We start from the raw sequence: 15131 nt of genomic DNA, 5'->3' as shown, positions 1-15131 counted from the left end.
TACTTAAAAATAAAGTCAATTACTGGAATTGACTGTTGGAATACATTAGAGATGTTATAACTTGCAGTTATGGGTTATTATGATATTGAAATTAAAATTTACAATCTCCTTTTTCTAATTCCTAGTAAGATTAGTTTTAAGTTTCCAGCAATGTTTTTTTAAACCATTTATATAAAAGTAACCAGTTTTTACTGGTCTTGTTTATAGACCTGTGCTGTAAAGTATTAACAGTTCTAACCCTCTCATTTTCCCATATAAACAAGAACCCTCATTTTTTTTTTTTCCACCATGCTTACCCTCTCTGTTGTAATATTTCAAGACATGTTAGGAGAGGGAGGGGTTGAGAAGGAATTGTTATTAGATCTTAAAGATAGTAGAAGTATAACTCAGACTAGCCTGCCAAGACTTGAGGACTCGGATGTTGACTTAGATGTTCTTGGACTACCATCCCTGCCCCTGCCATTTCACTATTTCACTTCAGATTTCTGAAGTTTAATGCAGTCAAAATTGATGGAAGGTAAATGGTAACTAAACTATTTACACATCATGAGAAGATAGGGCTTATATGGTAGTTGAAATGGCTGGAGGAAGCAAAGGGGGACATGAAGGGAATTTGGTATTGTATAGTGTTGCAGCTGGATTGTATTATGGCTCTCAATCTTCCTACCTGGTTAACAAAGGCCGCTCAGTTGCATAACTCCAGGAGACAGCATTCACATAGAATTTGACATAAGTGGCGTAAACTCTATGGCCCTGAGCCAAACTGAATGCTCTAGCAGTCTTGTGATGATGAGGTTTTGGCAGAACCATTTTCCCATACTGGTTTTGACAGTTCACTTACCTTGTTGCTGAATCTGGAAGCTCAGTAGTGTCTTCCTTTGTTGACTCTTGAGGCAGCCTAAGAGATCACCTCTGTCGTACTTAGTTTGTGCCAGATACTGTTATATTTTGCATGTATTAACTAATTTATTTCTTCCAATGACTTTATGAATATGTACTATTAATATCTTTATTTTTACAGATAGTTCCGTATACAGGAAATTGGAACACAAAGTTTAAAAGTATCTTACTCAAACTTCAGTGGCTATTAAATGGCAAGGCTAGGAAACAAACCCAAGCAGTGTGGCCCCAGTGTCTGCTTTTCCCACCATGCCATGCTACATTTGGGATTCCTTCTTGTTGTTGTTCCCCTATTCCCTAAATCAGTCAGTCATGCGATTAGTTAATTGCTTAAACATTGATTGAGCATCTACTTTGTGCCAGGAACTTTCTAGGACTGAAGACAAAAGCTTTGCCCTCGGGGAACCTATGTTTAGTTTGGGGAGAGAGGCAAGAAATAATTACACATGTGAATTGGGTAATTTCAAATAACGAAAAATGTAGAAAATACAATGCCTTAATTTGAATTGAGAGGATCACTGAGGAGGTGGTGGTACTTCTGTTGTGACTTGAATGATGAGAAAGCAGCAGCTATGTGAAGATAAGAAAAGCAAGGATTCTAAGCTATGATATGGGAATGAGCTTGGTGTTTTCTAGGGACAGAAAAGAAAAGTCATGACTCAGAGTTTAGTAAGTAAACAGATTGATGGGCAGTGAAATCTCAGAGGACTTTAGGAGCACCTAATTACTTTCCTCGATGTCAGTTTTCCAGACGGTAGCACTTCTATTATAGGGCAAAGGAGTAAATGTCATTTCTCAGTTTATTATGAGACAATTGATAGTCCAGGTTGAAATTTTCCTGAGATCCTGAGAGGTTTTATTACTCTTTTGATTCATTGAAACAACAGATTCCCTAGGGTACAATCCTCCTGCCAAGATGAGTTTTTATGTGCAGGATTAGGGATTTGCTTTCTTCTATCTTCATGATGAATTCTCAGGGGCCCTGAAGCCTTCCAAAGGCTTCTTTGGTTTAGGTAGGGCCTCCACACCAGATATAGCTCAGTAACTTTAACCTGAAAGAGAAGGGCTCATAGAAATGGGTGGGTGTAGTTTGTTGAGCAGCATCCAAGCACCAGTGGATGTGTTGCCACAGAGAATGCTCCCTGTCATGGTTCAGCTGAACATCCTATTAACCTAAGATTCTCTTAATTTGACTTGACTTAGAAGACAAATGAGTTTGAAATACAAGTCACTCATTTGTACAAGTCACTCATTTGTACACTCAGTGTACCTTCATTTGACAACCTGCCAAATAATTCATTTTTTGTTTTGCTTTACAAAGATATTTACATATTACATATGAAGAAATTAATTCAAATAAGTTTATAATTGGATATACTTTCTGTTATGTATTTTGAAAACCTCTGGTCAAAACACTACATATATTACAAGGCCATTGTAGTAGTGATTTGAATAATACTGTTGATGAATGCAAAATTTTCTGAAGCCGTGGTTTTCAACTATTTTCAAAGAAAAGCTTAAAGTCTGTGTTTTACATGCTGTCATAATCTGACACTCAGGATGCTATAAATCTGTTTGACATCATAGATGTTAAAAGACTAAGAAGTGGATGGAGCTTGCATGTGGAGGCCATCTCCTTCCCTATAACTTTGAGGGTCCCAGCCAGCAATACCACATTGCTGAACTGAAGCTAAACAGCAGTCCCTGCAGTCCCTTAGATGTCCTCTCTCACCTGGGGAGCTTTTAGACACAAACATTGTTTGTGACATTAGGATGTTAAAATTTATTTTGCCTTGAGTTCTTAACTCAGAAAGCTTAAGTGGAAGAAGAGATATATTATTTAACATTGTCACTTTTTTTTTTTAACATTGTCACTTTTTTCTTGCATTTTTTTCCATGTGTGGAACAAAGAATAGAAAACTTTATTTCTTAAGCTTCTTAGGGAGATATTTTATTTTTAAAAATAAAAATGTCTTTTCCTGAATTTTAAAAAATTTCTGAGACCAATATAAAAGCTTAATTCAGTAACAGAGAAAAGTTGGTGGCCACCTAGATCTTGAGGAATTCTATTTTTAATATCTTTATTGAAAAAATAGATTTACTTTCAGTTGTGTGATTCTTAATTTTGTAGCCTTTCTAAATGAATACATTTAAAAAACAGAAGCCAACTTATTAGTCATATTATTAATAGCTCTGGCAAGAAGGTTGTAAGTTATCTTCCCTTCTCTGATTCTTTGAATAAACTAAGTGACTGCTAGTTTTAATTTTCTCCTACTTAGTTGTTTTGTTTTAGAATTAGAACTAAGTTAAAGTGAAGATTCTTGAAATTGATGTATATTTACTTATAATTATAGTTTAAAAAACAAACACCTAAAGATCATTATACTTTTTTTTTTAGGTTCTTTTACTTGTAGGTATTGCTTTCATGGCTGATAAAACAAATAATTTTATGACTTAATTATAAAACTTAGGGCATAGTTATATTTAAAGTAGTACTTGGTAACAAGTCAGTATGTTCTTGATTCATCAATGTATAGGAAGGTAGTAAAGCATTGTAATTCCAATTTTATTTTAGTTATTGACTAGGAGATAGAAGAGATACTGATATTATAAAATTCAGTGTGAAAGATGATTGATTAAATAGTCTCAGGACTGGTTTTCCTTTAGTTCCTTCTATTTGTGTCTTGTTAATAACATTGACTTATAAAAGCTAGATTGTTCTTCGTTGGAATGTTTTAAAAAGTATTATTGAGGAAATACCTGTTTTATGTAACATAACAGTTTTATAAGAAAATTGAAAGCTACTATTAATACAGTCTTTTATTATGTCTTTATTCCCTTTAAACATAGTTGTATCAGACTGGGTCCAGTCAGGAGATAGAAACCACACAGAGGGTTAAATGGGGTAAGTTTCATATGAAGTATTATTAAACTCTGATAAAAGTGTGACTATAATATGTAAGAAAACTGCAAATGATACTCTAGGGCTAAGGGAGGAAAGTCACACTAAACGTCATCTTCTGTCCAGGGCTGGATTTAGAACTTGTTGGAGAAGATACATTTCAGTCCACTCGATTAGTACAGAAATTCACTCTTTTGCCCAGACTATAGCCAGTCTTCAGTCACTGGGCAGTCAGGACAACCTGGAATGCAGGACACCAGCAACAAGTGGCCTGGGCATGTGGAGGGTGTGGCAGATGTATGGGAAGTTGCAGGTAAGCCACCCATGTAGGCCTCCTGAGGAAATCAGGGGCTAACAGAGTCCAGGCATCTTCAGTGGGCCTGTACAAACAGGAGCCTCTTTTTCCCTGCACTGTCCTTTTCGCCTTCTACTGAGAAAGCGTAATGTAGTTGTAAGAATAGATATGCTTCAGGAGCACCTGGGTAGCTCATTCAGCTAAGCATCTGATCTTGGTTTCAGCTCACTTCATGATCTCAGAGTCATGCGATCGAGCCTCACATTGAGCTCCATGCTGGGCATGGAGCTGCTTAAGATTCTCTCCCTCTGGGATCCCTGGGTGGCGCAGCGGTTTAGCGCCTGCCTTTGGCCCGAGGCGTGATCCTGGAGACCAGGGATCGAGTCCCACGTCGGGCTCCCGGTACATGGAGCCTGCTTCTCCCTCTGCCTGTGTCTCTGCCTCTCTCTCTCTCTCTGTGTGTGTGACTATCATAAATAAAAAATAAATAAATAAATAAATAAAATAAAAAATAAAAAGATTCTCTCCCTCTGCCCCTCTCCACTGCAGTTCACATGTGTGCACACCCGCATGTGCACGCACGTCTCTCTGTTTCTCTCAAAGAAAGCAAAAAAAGAAATGCTTCAATTGTGTCTGTTATGGCAGGACATATATTAAAGGGTGAATTTGAAGCTAAGAGTCATTAAATTGATAATGGGCACAATAATGATTCTTTTTCCAGTGTTTTGTTTTTTTTTTTTTTTAATTTATGGTAGTCACACACAGAGAGAGAGAGAGGCAGAGACACAGGCAGAGGGAGAAGCAGGCTCCATGCACTGGGAGCCTGACGTGGGACTCGATCCCGGGTCTCTAGGATCACGCCCTGGGCCAAAGGCAGGCGCCAAACCGCTGCGCCACCCAGGGATCCCTCTTTTTCCAGTTTTATCTTTTTTGCCATTCAGGTGTATAAAAACTTTTTACTAATTACCTTTCTGTACTTCTTATCATTTGTGTTTGCTTCCTTTCCTTTAGCCCTACTGACATTTTGGATCAGATAATTCTTGGTTGTGGGGAGTTGTTCTGTGCATATGTTTGGCACATATGTATGTTTGGCAGCATACCTGGCCTCTACTCACTAGATGCTAGTATCACACATAAACAGTTGTGACAACCAAAAATGTCTCCAGACCCACTGATGAGCATAAATCTCTTCTGGTTAAGAACTGCTGCTTTTAAAAAACACTATTAAAAACAATCTAGTTCTGTCTTGTAATAAAGATTTGTGGGACGCCTAGGTAGCTCAGCGGTTGAGTGTCTGCCTTTGGCTCAGGGCCGGGATCAAGTCCCACATTGGGCTCCTTACATGGAGCTTGCTTCTCTCTCTGCCTATGTCTCTGCCTCTCTCTCTTGATGTCTCTCATGAATAAATAAAATCTTCTAATAAATAAATAAAGATTTGCTTGTGGTTTTGCAAATGCCATTTTAATAAAAGAGGATGTCTCAATTATAAAATTTTGGTTTTGGAAGACATATTAGGAACTATTTAATTGAACCTCTTTATTTCTTTTATAAGTGAGTTAGTTTTCAGTTGATTTGTTTCTAGTCATGTAGCTATTTTGTAGCATACCGAGGATTGGAACCCAAAATGTTCTCAAAAGTTATATATGTAGTATTTTCTTGTTCATTCTTTGACTTAAGAACATATGTTATGCATGCACTTTGGTAGATGCTAGAGATTTGATGGTGAGACAGTGAGTAAAATTTGAGGTATCATGAAGAATCATTTTATTTAGCTATCACATTCTTGCTTGATACTTGATGATAGAAAGATACTTTTTAAAAAGCATTGAAAGAATAATTGATTCATATATGAAAGGTCTGTGGTTAAAGGAGCTACTCTTAGCATTAAGATGCAGTTTTGTGGTTGCAACTGTTGAAAACGGTTGTGGGCTTTGAATCAGAAGACTGAGTCTGGTCTTAGTTCTTCATGAAACTCTTTAACAACTTAGGACTCTGTTATCATCTGTGACATTACATTAGACTAACTGGATTCTGAATTACCTATCCTGCCAGTTCTGATACAATATGAACTCCCAGATTGAAGTCGAGGATGAGCGTAGAGAAGGGCTAGAGACTGTCACAGTCTTCTAGGACAGGGATAGAAGAAATAACTAAAGTTTATTATTTTATATGATTATGGTGACCTAAGTGGTATCAATACACTGGCAGTAATTTGGATTGAGATGAGTCTAGTAGTAGGGAATGTGATTTAATACCAAGCTGATCTGAAATTCTGGTGCTATTCATGTGCTTTACAGAGATTTGATTCTGAAATAAATTACTAAGTATAAAAAATAATTTTAAGATTGGATTCTGGATAAATCAAAAAGGAGTTAAGCTAAAAAAACAACAGAACGGGAAAAAAATATTGTAGAGATTTATCAGTAAGGGGCTTGTGACCAGAATACATTAAAAAAAAAAAAATCTTAACAGTAAAAACGACAACGCACTTAGAAAGGAGACAAAGGATTTGATAGACATTTCACCAAAATAAATATATAAATGGCCAGTAAATAAATTAAAAGATGCTCAACATAATTTCTCATTAGAGAAATGCTAGTCAAAACCATTAAGAGAGGGGTTCCTGAGTGGTTCAATCAACTGGGCATCCAACTACTTTTGATTTTGGCTCAGGTTGTGATCTCAGCATCTTGAGATCAAGCCTCAAATGAGGCTCAACACTCAGTACAGTCTGCTGGAGATCCTTTCTCTACCCCTCACCCCACCTCATACTCTCGCTCTTTCTCTCAAATGAATAAATCTTAAAAAAAAAAAACAAAAAAAAACATAAGGAGATAACATTTCAGACCCACTAGTGTGCCTCTAATAAAAAGGATGGGAAGGTGCTTCGGTGGCACAGTCCATGAAGCCACCAACTCTTGATTTTGGCTCAGGTCCTGATCTTGGGGTCCTGAGATCAAGCCTCACATTGGACTCTATGTTTGGTGAGGAGTCTGCTTGAGGATTCTCTCCCCCTCTCTCTGTTCCTCCCCACTGCCCCTCTCCCACTTGTGTGTATTTCTCTCCAAAATAAATAAGTAAATCTTAAAAAAAAAAAAAAAGGCAGTAACAATTGTAGACATGGAGGTGGACAAGTTAGAATCCTTGTACATTGTTGATGGGAATGTAAAGTGATACAACCTCTTTGGAAAACAGTTTGACAATTTCTGAAAACATAGTACCATATGGCAGTTAAACAGTTACCAGATAAATTGGTTTCTTTTTAATTGAGCCTGAAAAATTTAAAAAGGAGTTATTTAGTCACTGAGATTAAGCTACAATTGATAGTTACTGCTTAAGTGTCAATTCCACATTTCCTTCAAACCCTTTCCTGTAGTTTTGTCTTTTTTGCTACTTAATATTTATTGTATTTAATGTTTTGATTTTCTTTAAATAAGTTCTGGTTAAAGTTTAGATCACTTGAAGCTGTCCTTTTATTGTTTAGACAGTAGGAATAGGACAAGGAATCTAGACATTCATCCCTGTCTGATGTTTTTTGTCTTGATGACACAAGTAGTCATATCTGTTCAGGGTTTCTCTTATGAGATGAAATGTCTATGCAAATATCTAAGAAGTAGGGGCAATAATATAGAAATGCTTATTTTATATTTTGCTTTATGTTTAGTTATGGAAAGATAAGTTTAAGAATAAATAATAAACAAATGAAGCTTTTTCAAAAACGTCTAAGAGGATGTTTAACAACTTTCATTTCTTCATGTGAGGTTTTAAATTATAATGTTCATTTTAAATAACAGATAATTTATCATTACAGATAGATTTGACCAATTTTGGGCCATCAACCGGAAACTCATGGAATATCCTGCAGAAGAAAATGGATTTCGTTATATCCCTTTTAGAATATATCAGGTAGGAAATAATATTTTTAACAATACCAACTTATAAATGCTTTAGACATCTTACTTCATGAAGTAGTATAGTCCAAAACTTTTTAGATTTGCATAGTAACTGAAGAGTATTTGTTAGGGCTTTCCAGATCTCTGTCTTTTGGTGATAATCAAGTCAGGGACTATGCTGAAATATTTGACTCATATACAGTTGATCCTCATTATTTGCAGATTCTGTATTTGCAGTTTTGCTTGCTTTCTACAATTTATTTGTAACTCCATAGTCCGTACTCGGCAGTGCTCTCATGGACATATGCAGAGCTACAGAAAATTTGATTTCTCCAAAATGCATATTTTCAGCAATGCTGTACCTTCTTGTTTCTCCACTCTTACTATAAACAAGTGACTTCTCCAAGTCTGTTTAGTGCTATACTTTTCATGTTTTTTTGATGATTTTGTTGTTCAAAATGGCTCCCAAGAGTAGTGCTGAAGTGCCATCTTTAAAAAGAAATGCACATATGGGGCTCCTGGGTGGCTCAGTCAGTTGAATGTCTGACTCTTGTATCTTGATTCTTGATCGGATTAGGTCATGATCTCAGGATTGTGAGATCAAGTCCCGGTCAAGCTCCACACTGGGCATGGAGCCTTCTTGAGATTATCTCTCTCCCTCTATCTTCCCCATGCACATGTGCGCATGCTCTGACTCTAAATAAATATATAAGTAAGTAAATAAATAAAAATCCAAAGGAACAGCACACATAAAACAAGGTTATGTATCGATCAGTTGAAGGACATGTTGTGACCAGAGACACACAGTAACCCACCCTGTTATTTCCCCCAGGAACAGTGACTCAGTATTTGCTAATTCAGTGTTTGCAGTGACTTTACAAAATGTAGCTACCACAAATAAAGAGAACTGATGTATTTGTTTTAAATGGTGAGTCTTTAGTGTTGTAAAACAAAATAGATAAATAGAACTCTCCTTATAGCAAACTTTCCTGGGGTAAAGAAACTCCTGTTTCTTTCTTTTTTTTTTTTTTAAGAAACTCCTGTTTCTGTAGAGTACTTTAAAACTCCTAAGTGCTTTACATATAGCAAATACTTTGTTTGTTAAGTGAATGGTATTCCAGAAAGTAAGTTACCTATGATCTTGAAAAAGCAGTTGAGAATAGGAATTGGAAACATAATATCACAGACATGGTCTCTAATCTAGCAGAATTTACAATCAATCTCAGAGAGATTGTGTCATAAATTCCCACTGTAACCACTTTCAGTATCCCACAGTCTTTACACATAGTTACCTAGATAGTAATTTTAAAAATCTTTTATAGAGGCATTCATTACATAACTGTATTAAAGAGGAAAACAGATTGTGTACCTGAAAGCAAATAAATAAAAATCCCAGTATACTCGAAGAATGAAAAGTGTTCCTGATTTAAATAAGGTTTGTTTTCATTGATTTCATTAACATAATGGCAGATAAGACTATTTTTAGATCATGGATTCATAATAAGTACAATAGAAATAATATGAGAAAAATTCCTATTTGAACAAGAGCAGACCTAATTAGCCACATTCTCTGCCCTTTTTTTTTTTTTTTTTATTCTACAAGTCTTTTTAACCACAGATATCATACAGTGAGTTTGGAAATACCACAGCGTATTTATTTATACATAATCTTGTATTATGAAGAATCTGAGGCAATTTACACAAATACATAATGAGAAAACAAAAGAATTTAAAGTCAAAGCCACATTTGAAAAATCTGAGTAATTTATAAGAATTTATAATTACAGAATTTAAAATCAAAACCACTGAAAATAAAACATGGAAACTCAGCATGAAATTATATAAATTATGAATGAGTGAGATAGTCAGATTTATTAAAATTGACCTACAGATTTGACCCTGAGCATTCTTGTAGCCAGAGCAGGGGAAAAGAAATGTGGTAATACTTTTTTTTTCACTATTCATAAGGAGAAAACCTTCTAGGTTATTAGGGAAAGCTAAACTTTCTTGGGCATTGCATAGGAAAGAAATTTCTCATATGGCTTCATTTACAAGGAGTAGGGCAATATTTTTTTTTATAACTTACCCATAGTAAAAATATAGTTTTCATAAAGCTGCTTCATAACATGTTACTCTACAGTAGCTAAAGACAATGAATTATAGGCCATGGATCATCCACAGTATAATGAAGAATTAGATGAAACAATGGGGAAGACTAGGGACTGAAAAGATTTTTAGGTTATTTTATGGAAGAATGTGTTTATCAGATAAGAAGGAAACGAATTGATAGAGCAAAGCATTTGGGGATTGGGATTAACAGGAAAGGTTAACCCAGCAGAGGAGAGGTTTGCAGAGAACTGTTAAGGAAAAGAAGGGGAAAAAATGTTGTTACTCATGTGAGAAAGCCTCAGTGTTTTCTGTGTAGCAAGGAATAAAGCCATCTGCTAAAAAGAGAGGAGTGCAACAGTTTTAAAAACTGTTGTTTGACAATGGGCAAGTAGAATGGTTCCTATAATTGCATAAAATCATGTGAGAAAGAAAGCTGGCAGGAAGCCTAGTTGTATTGAAAGAAGAAGGATCTCACATTAGATGCCTCTGTACTGACTACCTAGGTGTGCATTCTGTAAGAGAAACTTTTACAGAGCTAGATTCACTAGTGATATGCTTTAATTATTCCACAGAGAAAAGCTAAAATGGAGCCAGATTTTGTGGACTAAGCATAATACTTACAGTGAGTAAGATTCTTCACAAATCTCAAAGAGAGAATCTGTGTCTTCACCATCACTGACACAGATATTGGTGGTTAAAGCATGTATTACAAACAGTAACAGGTTATGATAGAATTTCAGAACAGTCCTTAAGTTTTCTGAGTGCATTTCAAATATATATCTTGAGGTCAAGAGTTGCATGCTTTACCGACGGAGCCACCCACGTGCCCCTCAGAAATGGTTTTTAAGCAGCAACCCACGTTAGGGCCAAGCTTGGAAGGGGGGGTTGTGTGGGGACAGGTGGGATTGGCTTAGGTGGCTTGACCCCTCTTCTCTGAGGCTTGGCAGTTTGAAAGTCACCTCTTTAACTGGACAGATTCAGGTGCTTTGCCCAAGTTAGATAGTTCTTGATCTAGCTTCAATTCTGGATGCAGTAATACCCTTAAAATGCTAGTGATATCTTTGAAGGCAAGACTGGATTAAAAAAAAAAATCAATGTAGTAGGATTGAGCACAGTCTTTTATATACTGTGAGTGCTTCATAATTACTTAATTTAAGGTATTAAATTAATAGGGGATTAAAAGCACCAAAGATCTTATAATGTTAAAGCTTAAAAATAAACTTTATAGTTAAGTAATCCCAAACTGAAAAAGCTAACAATTTTCCTTGGATTTAAATGTATGATGACTTTAATAAGTTAGTGCTACTGTAGTAGTTAAAGAAAACAAAACACTTTTAAAATTAACTAAGGTGCGCCTAGGTGGCTCAGTTGGTTAAGCGTCTGACTCTTGATTTCTGCTCAGGTCAAGACCTCAGGATCCTGGGATCCAGCCCTGTGTTCAACGCTCCTTGCTCAGCAGGGAATATGCTGGAGGTTCTTTCTCTTCCTCTGTCCCTTCCCACCCACACACATGTGTCTTCTCTCTGTCTCTCAAATCTTGAAAAAAATAAATTAAAATGAAGGGAGAAGAGCAGGAGAAAATGAAAAAGAGCTAGAAGTGTGGGAAGGGTTGAAAAAGCTATCACTCAAGATCACAGTTTTGCTATATATTCACTTAGTAGAAAATTGTTTTGACCTTTTTCTGCTTCTATTTCCTACTCTGATAGCTTGTGACTACACATAAACCTCATTGAGTTCAGAAGGTTGGAAAATATTGGAGACATAAAGGCTAAAGCACCTGTCCTGGGGGGCGGGGGGGGGGGGGAGTTGTGTTTCCTGGAAAGAGTGCTGAGCTAGAAGGGAGGGCCTCCAGGGCTCTGTGGGAGGGCTGACATTGTCAAGCTGTGCATCCACAGCAGGTTACTCAGCCTGCCTAGGCCCTTGTTTCTTCATCCATAAAATGAAAGAGGTGTGACTGAGTAAATATATGCATCTGGTTAAAGTTTTTCTTCAAAGGAGCCATATTACAGGTTTATATAATTCTATCAGTGACACTCCTATAAAAACATTTTAAAACTCCTGACTTAAGAGCAATGTATAGTTTTTACAACAAACACAGTCTTTTCCTTTATAGTATTGCTTTATGATGCTGTATGAATTTCAGTCACTTCTCAAAATGAAGGCGGTTTATCTTTTTTATGAAGGCAGGGTAATTGTTTGGTTCATATGTGTGTGTCCAGGGTCTAGAAAAGTGCCTAGCATGTAGTAGGCATTTGTGAATATTTGTTAAATCATTGAATCATTCCATCTGTCTTAAGTAGTTGATTTGGGGCTATTTTGTTGTACCATGAGCTCCATAGTAACCTACTATAATGCATTCCCAGATCCTAGCAAAGTAGCTTATTTTGGAATTTAGCTAAATAAAATATAACACAAACCAAAGACATTCCCCAAAGTGGAGTTTCAAAACTATTTTGAGCTTTATACCTCCTAGCACTCACCAGTGAATAGGTAGGTTTTGACATGTGTACTTGACTAATAGTTTCTATACTGTGCATACTTTAAGCTCCTCTAGGGAAATCATCATTTACTGTGTAAGGGTTATTATTGTTAGAATGATGGTGCAGATGTACAGAGCGGAGATGTTCTTTTCAGGTTTGTCATTATGTTCTGGGAAAAATTGTCAGATGTGTTCATACCTCTCATTGTAGCATTACAACAGAGAAGGATTCAGAGAGACTGAATGTAAGGGGGGAGGGAAAAGAAAGAGAGAATGTGTGTGTGAAAGAGAAAATGGTTTTATAAAAGTTCTATAATTAGATTGAAAGTGGGAAGCTAGAGAATTCTTCAAATTTGCTTGACAAAATGTGGCTGCCAGGTGGGGCCTCTTAGAAAAGAACTTGCTGCAATATAAAAATTTAGGAGTCTTAGTTTTTGTCCATTTCCTTACTTAGGCCATTCCTGGCTTTTTCCATTTCTCTATTTTATATTTTTGAATCTTCATTCATGCCTTGACCAAAGGAAGGTGGGCTCTGCTTTCCTTTTTTCCTAATTATATGGTCTAAAGGGTAATGCAGGTTTCTGTCACTGACTCCTTTACAGCAGATCAGTTTGTATAGTTAGGATATTCCATTAAGTATAGCTTTTACTTACGCAGTATTTTAATGAATCTGCACCTTTCATTTCTTTACTATAATAGATATAAATTTCTGTGCTGTTTGAGACCTTAAATTAATAATAAATTTAAGCAGAACCTGAAAAATCTAGGTTTATTAAGATAAAAGAAAGACATCATTTTTACCAAAATATTTTTTGTTGAAGAATCATAATATTTTTGTGTAGCAAGGGATGTGAAAAGGAAGGGGCACTGTGCATCCTTAAGTCAGGCCCATTTCATTTTTTAAAGCCTCAGAACCACTGTAGAAGAGATCACTGTCTCATTTTACATATGAGGAAACTGAAGCTGAGGGATTTTAGGTTACTTGCTCAGGGGCACACAAATGAAATGTGAAAGACCAGAAATCAGAGCTAGGTGAGACTTACAAAGTACAATTAAGTTTACAGAATTTTCAGGACATAATTATCGTATAAAGTGAAGTCCACCTTGACCAAATAAATTGATAGAAACCTAAAAGACCTCTCTAACTGGGGACTCTATAAGGCTGCCTTTTGTTCAGATTGTTGGAAAATTTCAGTTGTTTTTCATATGTACTTTGATTGCATGGGCTCAAAATGACTATAATCTAGCGACAAACTTAGTGGTACAAGTAAAATAGGTACAAAAGTAGTCTAGAGATCCATTATAGACCAAAATGTGTCATTTCTGTCATTTACATAACAGTTTAGTTTGGCATATGAGTTTCGAGTCTGTGTTCCTGAAATCCAGGTGCTTCATACTAGCCAGTATTCTAGAGATGAGGTTGATGGCAGAAAGTGTTTCAGAAATGTAACCTTAACGTTATTTAGAATAGCACAAGTAAACAGATGGTGAATGAGGGTATCTGTTAAAAAGATTTATAAAGTGACCATGAAGTCCTCAGGCATTGGTATTTAGGTTTTTGAGTGAAAATTAGACACATTTAGTTGTGTCTTTCAAGAAGCAATGGATTCATAAATGTTATGTTGCCAATATACTTCATGCAAGAAAAGTTCATCCATTCATTCATTCAGCAAGTTCATTGACTCATAGATATTTGCATGCCATGCCCTGTGCCATGTATGTGGGATATAAATGTTGATTAATATCATACATCACCCTTTATAGAGCTTGTAGTTTAGAGGTAGAAAGAAACTAATCAAGCTAAGCATACAAACAAATGTAAAATCATCACTATGAAAGATTGGTGTTTAAGAAGCAGAGGTATATTATACAACAAAAAACTAAATCCTCTAAGGAAAATTTGATCTAGTTTGAGAGGACAGAAAAAGCTTTGTTGATGAAGTGTTCTGTCTCTTGAAGAGTCAACAGATGGGTGGAATTAAGGAAGGCAAAGAGTGATGAGAAGAGCTTTGTAGGGAGAGGGGACATTGTAAGTCTTCAGCACAGAGCTGGGGGAAAATATGGTTGTAAATAAAAGGGTTAGACCATATTAAGGAGTTTTCTTTTTATCTTCTGGAGTTTTTTAGTAATCTGAATATCCATTTGTATTTATTCAATAAAGATTACTTAAACACCTTCTTTGTTCTGTATGTTATTCTAGAGGTTATAAATAAAAAAGAATCCTCTTAGGAGCAACCTAATGTGTTATTTTTAGTTTTAAACAAAAACATGAAGCTGATATTTAATGCTTGTTTTCTAACAAAGTGAAAATGATGTCCAAGATTAACTTGGCACTTCTTAAGACTGAAGAAGGAGTCAAAATTTTAGATTGTTTGTTTTCAGAAATGCTGGTTTATGAATTTTGAAAAGTGAGAACAATAGAAATGTGTGGCAAATTATGGCAGTGTTTATTAGGACACTGAGGTTGTGGCAGTTCGGGTGAGAAATTGCGACTCTGTTCTTTCTTGTTTTCCATTTTAGTTGGTATCTTGCAATAACATGTAGCAGAAGAGG

General features: G+C 36.0%; 1 protein-coding gene across 6 annotated transcripts in view; it reads left to right on the top strand.

Moving 5' to 3' along the window:
• ATG5 (autophagy related 5) overlaps positions 1–15131 on the top strand; it is a 126808-nt gene that overhangs the window by 64162 nt on the left and 47515 nt on the right. For all 6 annotated transcript variants that reach the window (XM_025444464.3, XM_035697988.2, XM_025444468.3 and 3 more), the window contains one exon: positions 7909–8003. In XM_025444464.3, the coding sequence (XP_025300249.1) occupies positions 7909–8003 (95 nt within the window). The remainder of the gene's footprint in view (positions 1–7908; positions 8004–15131) is intronic.

The sequence above is a fragment of the Canis lupus genome, chromosome 12 (genome assembly GCF_003254725.2).
Source record: "Canis lupus dingo isolate Sandy chromosome 12, ASM325472v2, whole genome shotgun sequence".
Taxonomy (NCBI): Eukaryota; Metazoa; Chordata; class Mammalia; order Carnivora; family Canidae; genus Canis; species Canis lupus.
This window is presented reverse-complemented; position numbering and strand designations above follow the sequence as displayed.